At 37.2% G+C, this 20,367-nt stretch overlaps 3 protein-coding genes across 6 annotated transcripts in view; 2 read left to right on the plus strand and 1 right to left on the minus strand.

Annotated features, from left to right (window-relative positions):
* Positions 1 to 6,484, plus strand: part of gpr137c (G protein-coupled receptor 137c) — a 33,390-nt gene extending 26,906 nt beyond the window's left edge. Inside the window, exons 5-7 of one of the 2 annotated variants that reach the window (XM_055171688.2) lie at positions 1,538 to 1,663; positions 1,883 to 2,007; positions 4,591 to 6,484. In XM_055171688.2, the coding sequence (XP_055027663.1) occupies positions 1,538 to 1,663; positions 1,883 to 2,007; positions 4,591 to 4,816 (477 nt within the window). In that variant the 3' untranslated portion in view covers positions 4,817 to 6,484. Of the gene's footprint in view, positions 1 to 1,537; positions 1,664 to 1,882; positions 2,008 to 4,587 lie in introns of both variants that reach the window. The other variant, XM_055171687.2, reaches the window with a different exon arrangement.
* Positions 6,485 to 9,100: 2,616 nt separating this feature from the next.
* Positions 9,101 to 15,834, minus strand: ero1a (endoplasmic reticulum oxidoreductase 1 alpha). 2 transcript variants are annotated; one of them, XM_055172095.2, is made up of 16 exons: positions 15,552 to 15,834; positions 15,145 to 15,264; positions 14,965 to 15,048; positions 14,846 to 14,884; positions 14,682 to 14,758; positions 14,249 to 14,322; positions 14,006 to 14,126; positions 13,870 to 13,916; positions 12,835 to 12,846; positions 12,721 to 12,747; positions 12,545 to 12,637; positions 11,083 to 11,329; positions 10,737 to 10,806; positions 10,566 to 10,652; positions 10,329 to 10,465; positions 9,101 to 10,245 (listed from the first exon to the last, which is right to left on the minus strand). In XM_055172095.2, exons 1-16 carry the CDS (start codon positions 15,636 to 15,638, stop codon positions 10,182 to 10,184), a joined length of 1,386 nt encoding a protein of 461 aa, XP_055028070.2. In that variant the 5' UTR covers positions 15,639 to 15,834; the 3' UTR covers positions 9,101 to 10,181. The 2 variants fall into 2 exon arrangements, with proteins under 2 accessions (XP_055028070.2, XP_055028071.2); XM_055172096.2 differs by lacking the exon at positions 15,552 to 15,834 and adding an exon at positions 15,357 to 15,471.
* A 534-nt stretch (positions 15,835 to 16,368) lies between these two features.
* The window catches only part of samd4a (sterile alpha motif domain containing 4A), a 57,199-nt gene continuing 53,200 nt past the window's right edge, over positions 16,369 to 20,367 (plus strand). The window contains exons 1-2 of one of the 2 annotated variants that reach the window (XM_055172094.2): positions 16,369 to 17,238; positions 18,162 to 18,721. In XM_055172094.2, coding sequence (XP_055028069.1) covers positions 18,526 to 18,721 — 196 coding nt within the window. In that variant the 5' untranslated portion in view covers positions 16,369 to 17,238; positions 18,162 to 18,525. The remainder of the gene's footprint in view (positions 17,239 to 18,161; positions 18,722 to 20,367) is intronic. The other variant, XM_055172093.2, reaches the window with a different exon arrangement.

Here is a 20,367-nt window from a genome sequence, read left to right on the forward strand (position 1 = left end):
ATACAAGTGCACTTCCAACCTTATTAATTCAAACACTTTGTCAATATCAATGACAATTAATTCAGTATCAATTGCTTAATTAAATTTTGATGACGTTTCTAATTCAAAATAAAATTCTCAAATGGACTCAAACAGTCCATTTGAGGGATTTAGACGGATATGAGCTCTGCGGGGGAAAGGTTTTTGTTTTGTTATAAATAGCCCAGGCAAGGCTGCTGTGCAGTAAGCCGGCGGATGGATGGCTGACTGCCTGATGGTGACCTAGTTTGGGTTCACCTCTGAGATCGGCCAACGGGAAGACGAGGTTCCTGTCGAGTCATCTGACTCAGCTGGGTCTGTTTGGGTGCCTGTCTGTTTGTATGTTCTTCATAATGCCAATTTGTTCATCTCTTGTAAAGCCGTTGTTCGGAAATTTTCGGTATTCCTTGTGTGCTGCTGGCAGGGATTTAGGTCTGGGATTGTTTACAACATTCCTTATATTGAATTGGCTCTTTTTGCCTGTTTTTGAGTGTTTATCCTTTGTTATGTTTGTCGTAGACCAATAGCTGTGCGTTGTTTTTTACATTTCAGTAGTAGACTTTATTTATTATTTTATTTATAGATACTATATTTAAATAGACCTGAATGAAATATATGTGTGTGCGAGGCTGAAATAGTCATAATTTCTAACTATTCTGCACCAGCTGTTGTTGTTATAAGCAAAAGTATTGTTAATATGTTCTTTAACCCCTTAACTTTAATCCCCCTTTTAAAGTGAGGGGGGAGTAAAAAGGTAATATGCACCTTTAAATTAATATAGCTCTGGCATTCTTTGGTCCAGTAGCCTAATCTTGATCTCTTTTTAAAGGAATAGTCTACTCATTTTCAATATTAAAATATGTTATTACCTTAACTAAGAATTGTTGATACATCCCTCTATCATCTGTGTGCGTGCACGTAAGCGCTGGAGCGCACTGCGACGCTTCGATAGCATTTAGCTTAGCCCCATTCATTCAATGGTACCTATCAGAGATAAAGTGTGTTTTGGTAGTCGGCCCGACTCCCTTTTCCAAAGTGTTTTTCAAAAATCACGCAGCCCGCCTTTTTATGACAAAAAAACATATTTTTGTGAAACTTTTAGTGGTTTTACCATCAAAGGCCACTAGGTGTCATTGGTTTGCTGCATACTATTGTCACAAATTAATAAATTACTGTCACAGGATTATTATTATTATTATTGCCAAAAGGTTTTAAAGTATAAAAACTATGTTCTTAGAGCTTTCCAATGATATGATTTCAAGATTTATAATAGATATTAGTGTTTTAAATACAGCATTTGGTTGGCTTACAGTTTCTGCACATACTTGATATAAGAAAGTTTTTTAACAATATATATTACACAATTCATCTTTACAGTAGTACTGTTCACCAAATTGTGTTTCAATCAATTACTTTCTTGTTTTCATTTGCAAGATCTATCGATTTCTCCATCTCCCAATCCATCAATATGATGAGAATGAGAAAGTTCTCTGGGTTGACGTTGTGTTTTTGTCTTTAGGCCGATGTGGAGAAGATCAATGGAGAGGCCTACGTGGTCTTCGGTGTCATTTTGTTCTTCTGGGAATTGCTGCCCACCAGTCTGGTTGTGTTGTTCTTCAGAGTGCAGAGACCCAATCAGAACCTGGTGAGAGTCTAATCCTGTCTCACGTCTCTAAACCCGACCGTCAATATCACAGCTGGACATTTACTCAATGACGACAGCCCGTGATCGGCTTTTAAAAGCCCCCCAGGAAAAGGCGTTCCCTGTCAGATAGAATTCATTTAGAGGTCTGCTTCAGTAGAATGCCTGTTTGCATAAAATAATCATGCAGTTATTTATATTTTGTATGCGTTGTTTCCACAGACGCCCAGTGGTATGATTAGCAGTCACAGCTTCAGTTCCAGGGCGTATTTCTTTGACAACCCTCGTCGCTACGATAGTGACGACGACTTGACTAGAAACGCTTCATCACGAGGAGAGAGATGCAGGTTTGTATGAATAAATTCAAATGAATAAAAAATGAACCGGTAGAAGTAATTAGGAATTTCCTGTTGCTCAATTAGTAGAGCATTGCATTAGCAGTGCATAAAGGTCATGGTCCTATAAATAAGGTGCTTAAAAGGTTCTTCACAGCTATGCCATAGAAGAACCATTTATTTTTTATTTTTTTAAGATAAATGTTACCTTAAAGGGACACTGCACTTTTTTTTAAATTAGGCTCATTTTCCAGCTCCCCTGGAGTTGTTTTTTATCATTTGGAATCCGTTCAGTCGATCTCCGCATCTGACGGTACCACTTTAAGCATAGCTTAGCATAATCTATTCACTGAAAAAAAATTATTCATTGAATTTGATGAATTTTTTAGGGTAAGTGGTTGAAGTCAATTTATTTAAGCTACATTTAAACAAAAAAGATTAGTAAAGTAAAATAAAGCAATAAACTCCAAGAAGCAGTGGGTTACCAGTGCATTTTATAATAGCTAAGGGGCGTTGTTAGGCACGAGGCGAAGCAGAGTGCATAAAACCCCCTTAGCTGTTATAAAATGCACTGGTAACCCAACGCTTTGAGGGGTTTATTGCATTTATAAAACGGTTACTTCATATGCATAACGTTAGCGGGATTTTATAAAATATAACACAAATAAGTTGTAATTAGTACAAATATTACTCTTCCGCCAAACAAAGTAGTTCCTCAGAATCTAGTGTGGCTACAACAGAGCACAGTTCCCAATCAACACAGACGCAGCAAAGACACAATGAAAATATGATTTAAGACTGTGGTGTTTATTTTATAAATCAACATTTATCTAATTTATACATTAACATTTTTATCGTGCAACTGTTGAAGTGATGATCAAATATGATTCTTCTTTAAATAAACATAAAATATATCAAATGAAAGAATAGACCATCCGCTTTCAAACAAAAACAAACAAAAAACGTTTCATCCTACTTTCATTTGTTCTCTTATCACCTCTCAAATTTTTTAGCTAAAAGCGGAGATAATTCCATTTTTGTGAAGAACTTTTGTAAGAGATCAGATTCAGAGCCATGATCAAAACACGCTGTTTTCAGTGTTGAGTGAATGTGTCAGTGTTTAAGTTGGGTGAGATCGCCACCCGGTGGATAATAGCAGACGTATGAACTTGAGTTATAATCTCCTCAGTCAACGTTTTCTCTTTATCGACGAGATGACTCAACAATATTTATTGACATTTATCTGGATATCGCTATTAATTGTGCAATTGTAGACAAATTAAAAATATGATTAAAGACTGTGGTGTTTATTTTCATAAATCAGTACGCAGCAACAGTGGCGCAGTGATACTTGTGTAATGTGGTCTGAACCGTGAGGTTACCGGTGTATTTTATCACGGCTTAGAACGCGTTTCAACCAATCAGAATGAAGAACCAGAACTGCCCGTTTTATAATAAAATATAAAACTTTTGTTTAAATGTAGCTTAAATAAATTGATTGCAACCACTTACCTTAAAAAATTGATTAAATTAAATGAATCATTTTTTTTTCAGTGTTGAATCTGATTAGACCATTAGCATCACAGCATTACAGTTTAGGAAATAAATCATTTCGACCAGCAGATGCCCATAGAGACCCATTCATTTCACTGGATGTTGCCAACTGCTCAAATCACTACTTTAGTTTAATTTTAAATTCATTTTGTGATTTTATGTGTATATAAACATTAGAAATTTATTTATTTATTTATTTAAATAAATTTTATTTCAAATAGTAGAATTTTTGTAGTTTTTGATGCATTTAGAAATGTCTGTTTTTACAAAATGCCACAGAAATTTGACTGAAAGTGTGTGTGCATGCACGAGTTTTTGTGTGTGTGTGTGTGTGTGTGTGCGTGTGTGCGTGCGTGCGTGTGTGTGTGAACATTAGAGCCCACCAGTTTACATCTTTGTTTTGCATCTGTAGCTGTTTTTTGCCAAATTCTGTAAAAAATGCTCTCTGTGGCAGTCATACCTTTTGTGTGTGTGTGTGTGGGTTGGTCTACGTGGTTTACGAGGACATGAATAGTGTATACTGACATGTATACACCAACGTGTGTGCGTGCGTGCGTGCGTGTGTGTGTGATTGAACATGTCTTTTCTATATTGCATTTGTGCTCTAGTACCAAGCCTACTTTTCTGAGTTGAAATTTTCAGATTTATTCTAGATGCATTGATTTTATTTTGACAAATAAAAAGAAAAAAAAGTTTTGCATTTCACATTAATTTTCAATTGGGGTCATTTTTGCCTCCAAAGGGCCTCTTTTGTAAAAAATTTTTACACATCTTTAGAACGAGCGAATCAAGCCAAGGTTTTCTTATATGAATCCTGACAGATAGTCTAGAAAAGTCACAAAATCTTATTCAACTGAGATGAAGGGAACCATGTTTTTTATCTAAAGAAAAGTGGCTTGGGGGTAAGATTGACCCAAAGGGACTTAATAGCGTTAAAACTTGACTCTTCTATATTCATCATTTAATGAATTCATCATTACATCCTGAAAATCACCCTTGTTTAGGTGATCTAAATATGTCTTTGCTTCGGTTTTCCAGCAGTATTGCGTCATCCACGCCCCAGACGGGCCCAGGTTGGTACGGCTCGATCAAGAGGAACAGCAGCCTGACGGGGATCCCTCACCTGCTGAATGGACCCCAAACCTCAACCGCCCCCCTTCTCTTCGCTTACGGCAACATTCAGACCAATCAACACCACAATTACTATTCCACCCCCCAAAATTACTACTCGCCCACCCAGACACACTACGTCACCCCTCAGAATTAATGCTGAGGAGATGGCTCTTAGACCACAGGACACCTTTGAGCACTGCTTGTGGTTGTCTTCCCCTTTATTCAATTGACCCACCCTCTACGAGGCATTGGCCCAGCAAGCCCAGCGATCTAAGGCTTCGGCACATGGACACTCCTGCGAGTTTGGATGTGGTTTTTGCACTTATTGTGGGCCTATGTTTCATATTTGGATGAATAGGGTAACGGGTGTTGAACGCTTTGTACATACTGTACGTACTCTTTGAGAAAGAGCCTCAAGGTTTTTGAAGACCAAGTGACAGAACGTCCTAGAATTCGTATATTCTGTATCTGTCGACGAACGGCATCACAGGTGTCGTGGTACTGGGACCCAATATGTGCACTACACATGAAATTCATGTGATTCTCTCTTTAATTTCTTTTTTTTTTTTGACATGTTATTACTTTGCCAAAGAGCCGCGTTTAAATTCAGGCTTTACCCTCCATGTTACAGTAAATATCGTAAGAGGTGAGAAATGCATTGTGATTTTGTCCTGGACTGACGCCTATGGTGTATTTGAATGTATAGGGCACGAATAGAAAACTAATTCTACTTACACTGTCTAACGTTGAGGTACTTTCAGTGAAGATTTCATTTCAAACCGGCTACCCGTGTATATTCAGTATGCATATACTGTACTGCATATCCAGTTCACTGTATCAAACATATCATTCTCTAAAGATGCCTCGAAAGGTGCCATCATTTAATTTTCTCAGAGAAAAACGTGTTGCACAAAATCGATGTTTGTATCGTGATTTATAAGCTTTAGATTATCATTCCTTAACGATTGTATTTCAGGAACGTGATTGGTCGGCAAATGAAGTTATATATCTGGCTTCCCTGAAAATGAATTGTTTTGTTTTTTAGCAGAAGAAAAATATTTTTGGCTATTTTATCATTTCATTTGCTAAATCAATCATTTGGCTAAAGCAATCATAAGATGGGTCCATTTCACTTTCACTGTTTTAGAGAGCTTATATTACATACAATGTATAAGTTAATGGCTATGGTATACAGCTACGGCCAAAATCTCGCGAAATCTTCGATTTAGGGGTAGGTTTGGCGGAAGGATTAGGATAAAAAACAGCACTCTTCTGGCAAAATTTTGGCCGTAGCTGTATCCATCCCAGACTGCTCTAAAATTGGATGTTTTTATGTTTCTGTATTATTTTAACTGTATCATGCTGGGTTTTGTTTATCTGGTATGAAAAAGTGGGTGATTTTATTGAATATTTTAAATCAACCTCAAATACTTTATTCCCTAACTTGTTTTCCAGCTGTTGTGTAGCATGTGTGTAAAGATATTCAGGTAGGACTGAACAGTTGTGAGAGATCAATGCTGATTTATAGGTGAAAGGATTGCGGTCCGTTCGACATGATTCAGCGCCATTTCCTGGCATAAACGAGAGAGGTTGTGTATGAGTTTTTAAGTTATAAATGCGAGTCTGGTTTGAAAAATGTTACTGTGAAATTTATTGATTCTTGTGTCTTGCGAAAGAGCAAGTAAAGCCTTTTATTATGCTTTTTAAAAAATGTTTTGTTCGAGGCCCATGAATGTAACTTGTTTACCCGTGTTCATAATCTATTAAAGATGTACACAAGTGCTACCATTAAAAAATGTTTTATTGCACTGTTTAAAAAAAATATTTGTCTCATTGTCTTGTTCAGAATGTTTGGGTTTTTTTCACTGTAAAACATATTTTGCACTTAAATTTTTAAGTATAATTAACTTGGATTTACAAGTAAATTCAACTTTGTTTTTTTTTTATTCTTAACTAGTAAGTTGTTGTCACGGCTCCATGTTGCACTCACGCCAGTTTAGTGAGTGCTCATTGCCATAGTACATGGTGTAGTGACTCCCGTGAATCGCGTGAGTCCAGGGTGGCGTCGTTACCAAAAGCTAGTAATTAATAGTTTATAAAGTTTGAAATATGAATATTTTTCTTATACAATTGCCTTCATTACGCACAGAAGACCTTATTAACCCATTGGAGCCGAATGGATTGTGAAGTGTGGATGCAGTTTGTTTAGGCTTTTTAGTCAGAAGTTGTTCCCTGATACCAGTTTTCTCCCATTATAAGCTTGGAAAAGCAAGAACATTTACTAAAATAACTCCAAATGTGTTTGTCTAAAAAAATGGACATATGTATCTCGGATTACTTGAGGGTAATTCATGGGGTAGTTTTGATATTTTACTGGAGTGTCCCTTTAAAGGAAAACACCACCATTTTTCAGTGTTTTGCTGTGTTCTTGCCTCAACTTGGACGAGTTAATACATGCCTATCTTTTGTCGGTGCGCGCACATTGTCTTTGTACATGGCCTCGTGAGTGTGTTGGCATTTGGCCTGGCCCCGTTCATTCCTTAGGATCCAAACAAACATTTTATTTTAAGCCACCATATTTACTCGTGTAACTACTCATGTAACAGTCTTTAAAAGGGGAAAACTTGGAACTATTTGGTGGTTTCTAAATTCATCCCTGTTTGGATCCTAAGGAATGAACAGGGCTAGGGTAAATGCTAGCATATTCACGACACGCTGTACAAAGATGAAGTGCACGCATTAAAAAAAGCTAGGTATGTATTAATTTATCTAAGTTGAGGTAAGAACATAGTAAAATATTGAAAAGCGGTGGTGTTTTCCTTTAAGTTGAAATGACTTGTGAATCCAAGTTGATTATACTTAAAAAATAAATGCAAAATTTACAGTGTAACTAAAGGAGTGTTGTGTATATCAATAAAAAAAAATGCACCATCAAAAGTTTGCCACACAAGTACACAATGCCTTCAATATAACCAAGCTGGCAGAAAAAAATGAAACGCCAACATTTTTGTTTTCATTAGTTTTAAAATTACAAATGTCTTTGAATATATTCATTCTAAAACTGAAAACATTCCTGTATCTTGTGTTTTTGTTTTAAAATTCCAGCGTGCATTTCTCTGGAGAACCCAAGTCTAATTGTGTTTCTGTTTCTTGGCTGAACTTCTGGCCACAATTGAATTTGTAGTGGTTAAGTCAAATTGAATCCTTGGAAACAGAATAAATTAGGGCAGAGTTCCTTGTAAATCTGAGGTCCACTTTCCAGAGAAAAATTTAGCTTTGCATTATAATTCTGTGCTCCTGTGTAGCTCAGTCATAGGTTTGAATCAAAGAAACACACTGATAAAATGTCTACTTTGTAATGCACTGTAAAAGTCACAAGCATCAGCCAAATGCAAAAATATAAATTGTGAGCGGCTGAATTCAGGTTTTAAATTAAAACTTTTAAGGGGAGGTTTCTAAGAACGGTCTTATCCTATAATCCCAGAGTTGTCCTAACTAAAATCAGCTTGCACTGACATATCTTAAAGGAATAGTCTACTCATTTTCAATATTAAAATATGTTATTACCTTAACTAAGAATTGTTGATACATCCCTCTATCATCTGTGTGCGTGCACGTAAGCGCTGGAGCGCGCTGCGACGCTTCGATAGCATTTAGCTTAGCCCCATTCATTCAATGGTACCATTTAGTGATAAAGTTAGAAGTGACCAAACACATCAACGTTTTTCCTATTTAAGACGAGTAGTTATAGGAGCAAGTTTGGTGGTACAAAATAAAACGTAGCGCTTTTCTAAGCGGATTTAAAAGAGGAACTATATTGTATGGCGTAATAGCACTTTTGGGAGTACTTCAACTCGGCGCAGTAACACCCTCCCTCTCCCATTATGAGAGTGAGAAGGGGAGCGGACTTTTCAGGCGAGTCGAAGTACTCCCAAAAGTGCTATTGTTTTATCTCAAAATGCATATCAGTAATGTTTTGAGTGCTACACCCTGAATCTCAAACAAAAAAAATAGTAAGCCAATAACAATACTGAGGTTGTAAACTCCATACTCAGAATTCACATACTTTACTGTACCAATAAAATGTTTTCCCTCAGTGACTTTAAATAAAAAATCTGACAAATAGATGTGATACAGAGACCCAACAGACACAGACAAAAACACCTAATAAAAAGTCAGGAATGTTTATGAAAATCAATTATGATGCACATAATAATGCACATAGTTCAGTAAATATGATGTAGAAATATTTTGCTTCTTTAAAGTACAATCAAATTGGCTAATATAGTAATTTAAATTTATAAAAAAAAAATTTAAAGGGATAGTTCACCCAAAAATAAAAATTCTCTCATAATTGACTCTCATGTTGTTACAAACCTGACAGAATTTACATTTTTGGGTGAACTATCCCTTTAAAGGAAAACACCACCATCCTTCCACATTTCACTATGTTCTTACCTCAACCCAGACAAATCAATACATACATATCTCTATTCAATGCGTGCACTTAATCCCTGTACAGCACATTGTGAATGTGTTAGCATTTAGCCTAGCCCCATTCCTTCCTATGGCTCCAAACAGGGATGAATTTAGAAGCCACCGAACACTTCTATGTTTTCCAGTTTTATAGACTTATACACGAGTAGTTACACGAGTAAGTATGGTGGCACAAAATAAACCTTTTGTTTGGAGCCATAAGAATGAATGATGCTAGGCTAAATGCTAACATTTACATTTATTCATTTAGCTGACGCTTTTATCCAAAGCGACTTACAATTGCTATATATGTCAGAGGTCGCACGCCTCTGGAGCAACTAGGGGTTAAGTGTCTTGCTCAGGGACACAATTGTGTGTCACAGTGAATTCGAACACATTCAATAAGCGCTGTACAAAGATTAAGTGCACGCACCAAAAAAGATAGGCATGCACCAATTCATCCAAGTTGATGTAAGAACAAAGTAAAATTTTGAAAAACTGTGGTGTCTTCCTTTAAATTATCTCAACTTTTCAAAATAAGTTCACTTAAGTTTTAGCAACTTAACTTTAAATAAGTTGAAACGAATGTGATTGCACTTTAAATTCTGTACTTTATGTACTTTAATATTTCAGTCAAATCTCTATAAAGAAATAACTTAAAAATCAGCAAAATATACAAACATTGTGAAAAATTTTGTTAATTGTGATAAATTATGATGTCAAAAATGTATAAAAATGGGATAAATGTAAACCATTTTGAACTATATATTTATGAATAAGAAAGCTTTTTGAGTTCCTTTTCACTTTGGGATGCCAAATACAATACCTTCCTATGCAAATAATACATTAAACAAACATATATTTTCATGTGTAATAGTGCAGAATAATTTCACACAACAGTGTTGAGACTAAAGTGCTCTGTTCCTTCAGGATACAACAAATATAGGAGTTCAACTGTAAAACACGATTCTAAGGGCAATCATTTATCGATCCTGGAGGCGTCAACTGTGTCATGATTAATAAGTGTGCTTGATTTCTTTCCGTCACTGTTTCAGCTTTGACAACAACGATCGAAAATTCTCAAGTTCTCTGACACTTGTGGAGATTCTGAAACAACAACAACAACAATGTTAGCAAAAGCCAATCGGACACGTAATGATCTCTGCAAACCTATTCTCTGAATGATGTACCTTCCGAAAGCGTTAAACAGAGAGACGATCTCCTGGCGACTGAGCTGAAAAGAGGGACTGGTGTTGCTTGTGCTGGGCATGGTTTCTATTTGCCTTTCTGAGAAGAGGATTTTGAGAGCTGTTCCCAGGCCTTGTGTCTACAAGAGACGTTCATAATCGTTTACATATCAATGCAACTGGTTGTTACATTCAAACACTCTTCTTTCACGCAATGTAGCCATTAAATCGTGATATTACCTGCAATTTGCCCCAAAGTCTGCATTTAAAACATTCGACACAGTCCATGATCCGTGAGATGTTCTTAAAGGTGAGCTTAAAGTCCTCCTAATGTCAGGACAAAGAAGCAACTTCATTAACATATGCATTTATGTGACATGGTTAATGCATATTTCATTAAGAGACACTGACTTTTAGTTTCGTAGCTTCCTCCGTATTTCCCGCAAACAGTGTGGTTTCATCGAAATGCAGTGGAAACGTTCTATAAATAAAGAATTGGATATAAAATATTCAACTTAAACATTAAAATCACCCTGTATGTGAAATTCAGGCTCAGGTCTCAATGTAATTATGATACAAGGAGCATCAGTTTGAATTCACATGGTCCTTGTATTAAAGATATAAAGGTTATATTTTTACATATTGTACTTTATATTATATAGGATGACCTTATGTAGAATACAGTAAGTTATAAATAATGATTTTTGGGTTACATTTGTACCTTGGTGGTTTTATACTTTTCATGCAATTCTCTTACTTTGCCACTTGGAGGAGCTCTAAAAGCATTTTCTTGTTTTCTGCATCCTGCACTGGCTGACCGGTGTAGAAATGGAAGGAGGGATGATCAAAATAAGGGAGGACTTTTGCCAGAGCACGCAGTTCAATCAGGTACAGAAAGTAGAGGTTACGTAGTCTCTTTGGCCCCTCCCCTTTTGTCAGCTCTTCATCAAACCTCACCTGGAACTCGGAGACATTGTGACCCCACTGCATCTCGAACCAGTTCTCTAACCAATCGAATCAAAGAAACCAAAACAGTTCAGCCACAAAGTGGTTTCAAGCGTCCACTTTTTGTCAAAGGTTCAAAAAAAAATCTAGTGGTATTTCTATCATAATGGGGTCAAACAAGAATCTTGTATTAAAGAGGACACTGTCAAATCTTTGGTGCCACCAGAGTACATATGTGAAGTTTACCATATAGATTATTTATTATAGCATGTTAAAATTGCCACTTTGTATGCGTGAGCAAAAATGTGCCGTTTTTGGGTGTGTCCTTTAAAATGCAAATGAGCTGATCTCTGAAATAAATGTCAGTGCCGTGGTTGGATAGTGCAGATTGAGGGGCGGTATTATCCCCTGCTGACATCACAAGGGGAGCCAAATTTCAATGACCTATTGCAGAAAATGGTTTACCAAAATTAAGTTTTTGGGTTGTTCTTTTTCACATTTTTTAGGATGATACAAGCACTTGGGACCCAATTGTAGCACTTACCCCCCAGTCACATTAGCTACAAGAGACAGAGCGACAGGCTACCATTCATTTTTAATGGGAATGGCCGTTTGCCAGCGACAAGCGACGAGCTCGCCGCTGGGCGAGCAAGGCGGGGCCAAAATAGACAAGCAGGCTATTTTATGCAAATGCTGAGCGATGTAACAAAGCGACTGCCAATCAGAGAGAAGGAGCAGCGTGACATAGGTCTGTGGTCGAGTCTGAGAAAATAATTCAAGATGGCGGAAAATGCGTATTTATGTATATATCTGATAAGTTTGGCATTTTATCTCATATATTTTGTTACTTTTATCGAGAAATAAATACTTTTAAATCCAAAAACACTGTTCTTGTAACAATACCTCTAAAGTGACTTTTGATACCGCTTTTAGAAACTAGCCAAGGACCGCCCATCAAGCGGGTGCATGTCGCTCGGTGTCACTCACTTTTGTAGCTAATGTGACTGTAGGGTCAAACATTAAAAAAAGTTAGATTTTCATAATATGTCGTCTTTAAAGATCCACTGTGTAGATTTTTAGAGGCATCTAGTGGTGAGATTGTAAATTGAAAAACTAAAACAGTTCATTATGTATGGTCTTTATACACCACTAATAATAAAGTTATGTATATTATATTGCATTTCTGTCAAGAGATCTTTCCAGAAGTTACACAATGCACAATTTTTTGTTTGTTTCTATCTGATAACAGAACTTAATGAAAATAAGTGATTTACCATCTAGAAGGTATCTGGCACTCAAGTGTACATTTATACTGGCATGAAGTCCTGAAATCAGCCTGAAGAAAGCTCGCTTTTCAACACATAATCCTGGAGAAATTAACAACGGATAATAATTACAAAATGAAAACGTGATTTAGTGATTAAACATACTTTTTTGTGCAGAAACTTACCTTCCAACCAACGGTGGAATCCCTGACCTTACAGTAAATAAGAAGTATGCTTGTCAGTTTCTAGCTGAAGAAATAACATAAAAATAAACTTGTATTGGAGAAATGTAATATTACCATCAATGTCTCCTAAAGGAAAAAAGGCAGGAGAGAGATCGATCAGATTGCAATAAATGGACAAAAGACAAAAAAGGCCAAGACTACATGGGTGATTCTCACGAAACCATTGAAACACCACGGCACTAATGATTTTAGCTTTCAAATGTGTAATATAGTAACATTAAAAAGCATCAGAATTAACACAATACTGTGTTCTACCTTGCACAATGTGTGATTTCAACATAAGAATTTATAATTGTAAATTTTATCTCATTTTCTGCTGAAATTCTCATTACCGCAATGTGTCCGGCTGTGTTTGAACATGCGTTATGTTGCATTTAATCAAATTAACACAAAAATATTAAGAAAAAAAGTAAATGGATGTTTTGCTAGACTACTTTAGATGACAGAAAAAATATTTACTGAATATTCATGTATAATAATAATGAAGAAAAATTAGGAAAATGATGTGTCCATGCCTGATGTTCTCATCCTCCGCAACACTTTTTGAGAACAGTTTAAGCACACATACAGAATTTTAATAAAGTTTGATTTTGAGTGACCAAGCACATGGACCAGTTACTTCAAGATGGCTACCAGGTAAGATCATTTTTTTTACAGTTAATTTGAAATATTGTCTTGTCAGAATGCTTACACGACATTTTGATTATCATTACCGCAACAGATGCTTATTAAATGTTAATTTAATTAATAGAAGCATAATACTTTGATTTTAAATGCATGTGCAGAATCTCCAAATTATGTTCTTTCAGGTTTGTCATGTCATTTTGAAAATATGTCAGTGTTGATGTTTTCTGACTGTTGCGGTAATGAGATTTTTTAGGACTAGTTTTTTAAATTATGTTACAAAAAGTGTTAAATGATAAGTAAAAGTTTTTAAATTAATGTTCCCATTTACTCCAGACTTTGTTTTTCAATGTCTGGTGGGAAAAAAAGTACATTTAAGCAATTTTTACATTTTCATGCTTGACATTTTTAAAAACAAGTTTTCGTGAGAATCACCCACATATACTGTAAATAAAAGCGGCTTACCGCTGTTAGACATCAAAGGATTTAGTGGACGTTTAACTGAATACGGTCTGTAAGTTTAAGAAAATACAATGGTGATTTTCACAGGTCTTGTGAGCAAAGGTTAAGTGTTATGGTAACTGTTATCATGACGTTTTACTTGAAACAATTCTCCTCATATATGCTATTCCATATCCTCCATGCCTCTGGTCCTTTATAACCTGTGAAGCGCTCAGGGTTCAACAGAAGATCGACATACTGTGACTCAGGCGAGTCTTCATCTAAAAAATATATATAATAAATGAATGTTTGCTGCCTTTTACATACAAATGATACATTTACAGCCTGGTATGTATTTGCTATTTATCAGACACAACAGATTAAAAGCAAGTTACCAACTTACCGTCCAACATGCAGAAACGGTCAGACTCATCATCGTGTTTCTTCCATTCACTTAGTGCCTGACGCGTCTCATCACTACACATTCAAACACTGAGTAAGAATTGGCATAATTTTGCAACATGATAAAACTAAGAGTATTCTGTGTGTATGGACAGTAAAAAAAAGAAAGAAAATATGCTTATTTTCCAGCTCCTGTTTTATCCAATATCTTTGGCGCAAGTCATTGTTTTTTGCGTAAACTGTCCTTTTAAGTTGTACAGTAAACCAGTGTTTCCCAACCTTTTTTCTGGCACTTTTATTAAACATTGTGGCAGTGTTATTTTTCCACAGCACACCAAACAAGCGGTCAGGGCACACTAGTGTGCCGCAGCACAGTGGTTGGGAAACACTGCAGTAACCAATAACAAACAGCATGTAAGAAACATATGTAATACCTTAGGGAAGCATTAACAGCTCCGAGTTTCTCTGCCATCTCACATCGTTCTATATCCTGATCGGCTTCTGCTGAATACTATAACGAAACAGGAAATATCAGCACTAACATGTATGAAAATACACTACATCACTTTCTTATTTACACTAAAGTGAACACACTTACCTTATAACTGCTGGATTTAATGCTCTCGGGTACTTCATCCTGAACAGAAAAAGACACGGTTAATCTTTTGTTCAAAAGTCTTGAATATAATATAAAGTGGTACAATAAAAACAGCTTACTGGTGTGCATGGTTTCACAGCACAGTATTTAAGTCCACACTGACTGTGATCGGTCCAGAATGGACAAGGGTTGTTTAGATTCACCTGGTGATTATATTACCAAATGTTAGACACTGAAAATCACAGGAAGAGGGCAAAACAACAACAAAAACACACACACAAAATATCCATGAAAACAACCTTGTAAAACCTGAAATAATCAGATGAAAGCAGTTTTTGCAGTTTGGGAAAGATCTCTCTATTGTTGAAACTGTCAATGGTCTCAACATCACATGCGCAGTCATCCAGGGTTCCAGTAACCTGCAACAAACATTTAATTATATTATTACACATAGGAAACTGGTACAAATATGAAATCACAATGTATTATTATAACATTTTGATGTATATACCATAGTACAAAATGATTGCCCAATGATTCAGTAACGTGGCATCTATGCCACTTTAAAGAATACAAAAGTTGGGTTTTAAAGAATGCTATGCTACTACCATGCATATCCAACAAACCACGACATACGACGTTGTCGTTTTTATAAAATAAATAATGTGTTATATCCTGCCTGTCGTTGTGGATGATAAACTCTCACCTTACAGAAACACCTGTTCTCAGCTGACCCTCCTGTTGTCACGTGGATGCTAGCCAGCGCAAACGCCAACAACGTGAAGAATTTCATTATCAATGAAACAAGAAAATGTTGATCTGTCAGTCCTCGGTTGTCTTCTAAAACTCGTTGTGAGGATGTGGTCTATCGCGTTTTGTGTAATATCTACTTCCAGTGATTCACTGGAAGTTGTATATAGCGTCACTGGAGGTGTGTTCGACTTCTGTGCAATCGATCTGCGACATCAAAGTACCGCGAGAGCACTTCACTTCGCTCGCTCTCGCGGTACTGTGATGTCACATGCAGAAGCCTCTGCGCAGCACCGCATGAGGTCGATCACACGTCACCTCTCAGATCACTTCCGATTCAATCAAACGCTACGTGAACTACGTGACTATGCGATATGACCATACGCTTTAATTGACAGTCAATTTTCTATTAGTCAGTGTCAACATCCTCTGTAACAAAATACGACTAAGACAAAATTAATATATTGTTTTATCGTTTACAATTTATAGACTGCCACAACAAAGCATTTGGTGTTATGGCGCAGATTTATTCTCAACACTAAAGACACGGTCCAGATTTTCTGAACTCATCTCGACAGTGATTTTTTAGGATGAGGTAAAATACTATAAATAATTCCAACTAGTAAGCACTACTTTTTTCTATAAATGAAAATAGCACGACATTAAAGTGTCCACAAGATGACGCTAATGTTTTGTATACAAACAACCTTGAGGATAGTACATTTCTATAGTAAATATAGTAAAACTCAAGCAGCACGAAACATAAAAAGATTTAAACATTTAGAACTATTTGCATTACAAAAAAAACTAGATAAACAACTATATACAAAACTACTTTCGGATGTTAAAATATATAATTTGTTAAGCTTACAAATGTTTAACTCTTTTTAATCTATCTATCTATCTATCTATCTATCTATCTATCTATCTATCTATCTATCTATCTATCTATCTATCTATCTATCTATCTATCTATCTATCTATCTATCTATCTATCTATCTATCTATCTATCTATCTATCTATCTAAACTGTAAAGGAGAAGCGCCATCTGATGGACGGTATTTACTACTGCAACGCGCCTCGTTGCAGTTCAAGAATTCAAGGGCGGAATCAAATGTATCCCCGTTTCCTTTTCGACACTTTGTAACCCACTTTCATCAGCGAGGCAAAGTTACTATGTAACTTTCTAAAGCAAATACAAGCGTGTAAGTCTAAACGACTTACAACCAGCAGATCATCGACGGACTAAACTTTTTAGCTACCGTGCCTCTCTTAAAACACTGTCAACAAAACTAAACCTTCGCTCCAATATCGTCGGGTTTGATGTGGAAACCTATTTCCCTAAAACTCCCTGATCAGTCGTCTCCTGTAGGACAGGCAACACGATCTCCTCCTAACTCTATTCTCTATTTTTGTGCTTCCTTGTGCTGCCAAGCCCCTGACGTAATGCTCCGTGTTAATTATTAGCATGTGGGAAGTGATGCCGAGACTCTCCTCTGCTGCTTAAACAAGAGCGACTGACTGCGGGGAGAAAAACCTCGTCATGATGGCAAAACACACTGACCCAGAGTGAAGGGACACCCGCTCCCCCGTCCCGTCTTGTCCCGTCCTGCGATCAGCACCCATGCAACTGCGCCTTTAGGTGAGTACTTTGTATTATTTTCGTAGCATTTTAGGAAAACCTAATTTGCAACCTGGTAGACCCAGTTTTTGCCTACACTGTAAGTTTGATACAAATTGCGTATGGGGGTTTATTAAAAATTGAAACCAGAAAGTTTTGTATCAAAAGTTTTTCGCTTGTTATTATTATAAAGAATTTGGAGTGTGGTTCCGTTTATGGGACACTCCGGACTGTTGACCCGGAGTGGGAAATACAAGATCTGGGAGTTATGAAAACTAAAATTGAACAGTGTGTAGACCTGGGAACACTCGTGCAACAAGCAGCACTTTTGGGAATGTTCTGGACAGCCTGGGATTCACTCCCGGTTATTATATGAGTCGATCGGGCTGCTATAAGTTAAATCCCGTGGCGTCACACAAACTGAAAGATAGTGGTTTCTTTTATTATTATTATTAGGATTTAAATTTACATTTGGGTTTTTTATTAAACGTATTTGGAGTGCATGTCATTTGGGTCACATTTTAAAGATAGTAGTACAGCTGCAATAATGCGGAGTTCGCGGTTTATCGTCGATCAACGTAAGCTCGTGCTATTAACCGACGATCGATTCGTCACTCCACAGTAGTAGTGAATACTATTGAGTGATGTTTTATTTTTACCTCTGGTTTCTGACGAGGGGAAAGTGGGTTCGTTTGATAGGTTTAAACCTCACGATATCTGCCATATCGTTATCGGGTGCCGTCTTAACTTGAAAGCTGAAGCAACAGGGATCCCAGGCATAGGTTATGAAATTGTCCTATATATAAAGAGTCATCTGGGGTGTTATAGAAGTACACTTCTGAATGTGTTTCGTCTGAAGTACAGACTATGTATGTCGTCCTGTGTGTAGAATGTGTGACGACTTTGTGTATATGTTTCTTCTGAAGTCCGTTTTACTTTCACAGGTGGATGATAAAAGATGTTTTCTGCTGAAAATGCCATCTGGACAGACACTGTATGCTGGAGGAAAGCTGAGGAATAGTTTGTAAGCCCATAGGGATTCCCTACCACCAAGCCTAACATCAGAACCCAAGAACAAAGATGCGACACATCGGAACCCAATAGCGTAACATCTCAGCTGGCTATTTTTATTCAAACCTCAAAGTAAAAAGGGAAACTCGAGTGTTATTTTTGGATACATCTCCATGGTGAGACTCCTTTGAGCTGCAAGGAATCACAGGCGCTTAGGAAGGAATCCAGAGAGTCTTGGCCATCTTTCCGTCTCTAGAAAACCCAGAGTCTTGGTGTCCCGTGCCACCCCACTAGATCATGATGTTTCGTGACCAAGTGGGAGTCCTCGCCGGTTGGTTTAAGGGGTGGAATGAATGCGAGCAGACGGTGGCGTTATTGTCGCTCCTCAAGCGCGTCAGCCGTACCCAAGCGCGCTTCCTGCAGCTCTGTTTGGAGCATTCCTTGGCCGACTGCACCGAGCTTCATGTTCTGGAAAGAGAAGCCAATAACCCAGGTCAGTACCGAGGTCCCTTCTCTCCGCCAGCACTGACACCGTGACAGCAGGTGGTTTCGGGCTATATACATAGGTGAAGAACAGGTGCACCTGCTACTGCTTTCTTGGTTCATGGGTCGTTCTTCTTCTTCCTAAGTGTTGTTTTATCTTACCCACACCCATAGGGGTGATGAGGGGTTGATGACACTTTTGGATCTGTGTAGCTGGTTAGTTTATTTTGACCCCACCTGTACTTTAAAGGCATATATCCGATTTCTGTGGTGAAGAACTCAATTTAAGGTAGGGCTTCAATCTGGTTTGTTGCATGAGGTGGGTGACTATAGAAACAAATAGCTTGGTAACCAAATAAACTAAGAGTATGTATAGGATTTACTTATGCACGTGAGTAGACTAACAATGTGCTAACTTTTGACATCTGGACCTTTTGCTTCATTTATACATGAGTTTAGGATAAACTATTAAACTAGACATGGGAAACCAATCAGGATTTATAGTGGGAAACACAAAATGCCCAACTTTATCTTGCAGTAGTGTGTTTTGTATTTTATTACACAAGGGTATCAAACGATGGGTCTGGATACACATGTGGGTCTTATCATGGGCTAAGGTGGGTCATGCAAAGTTGCATGGACATTGGTGAAGTTTTAAGCTTAATAGCAGTTTGCTCCTAGTCTTGGTGCGGGTATGCCCAATGAGATTGAAGCTGTTTGATGGTACAACCCTTACCAGGATCTCTTGTGAAAATCTGGATGGTGCATTTCTGCTGTTGGACTCTTACTTGCTTTCTCCATGGCAATGGGTTACTATGTTGTTATTGCCAGGGTTTATTTGCATGTGCGTAATTGGTTGTCACCTTTGGAATGAATGCAGTGAAAATCTTTGTGTGTGTGTGTGTGTGTGTGTGTGTGTGTGTGTGTGTGTGTGTGTGTGTGTGTGTGTGTGTGTGCTTGCCTACCTGTGCTGTATTGACCTTAGGCGATGTTAGGTGATTGTGCCTATGTCAGCTTACTATTACTCACCAGACAGAAGGATTCTTTGGTTAATCAGCATGTTTTCATTCATTCAGGCAGACGTCTGGTTTAGCTTATTAAGTATATCAAACAAAATGTACTTTAGGCAATATTTTTGTGGGTTTTTATGTGTGAAGGTTGAGTTTCGACATGTTTAGCTCAGCCAACTCTTAACCTACTGTACCTGATATTGATATTTACATAGTTTTCGAATCTTTCGACTCGGGCGTGGTTTTGTATTTGTATGTGATGTGGAGAGTTGCCATCATTTTTTACTGGATTGAACTATTACTGTAAAATGTAAATGTAAAAAGACTAACAAATCTGTCATTATGTATTTACTGTAATGTTACTATACAGAAATAAAAACAGTTCCAGTGGCTTAATCGGTCGAGCATTGCATTAGCGGCACATAGGGGTTTGAAATAGGGATGCACTGATACAAAATGTCTGTGCCAGTACCGATATTCGAATAGTAGAATGACGTCTTACGATACCGATAGATACGAACAGTTTTGCTTTTTACTTCTTAGAAGTGCAATCTAGTGTACAAACTACTACTGTAGGAACTTAATCACAGTAAAATGTAGGGCTGCTTGATTATAGGCAAAATCATAAACACGGTTATTTCGATAA

The sequence above is a fragment of the Misgurnus anguillicaudatus genome, chromosome 7 (genome assembly GCF_027580225.2).
Source record: "Misgurnus anguillicaudatus chromosome 7, ASM2758022v2, whole genome shotgun sequence".
In the NCBI taxonomy this organism is placed as follows: domain Eukaryota; kingdom Metazoa; phylum Chordata; class Actinopteri; order Cypriniformes; family Cobitidae; genus Misgurnus; species Misgurnus anguillicaudatus.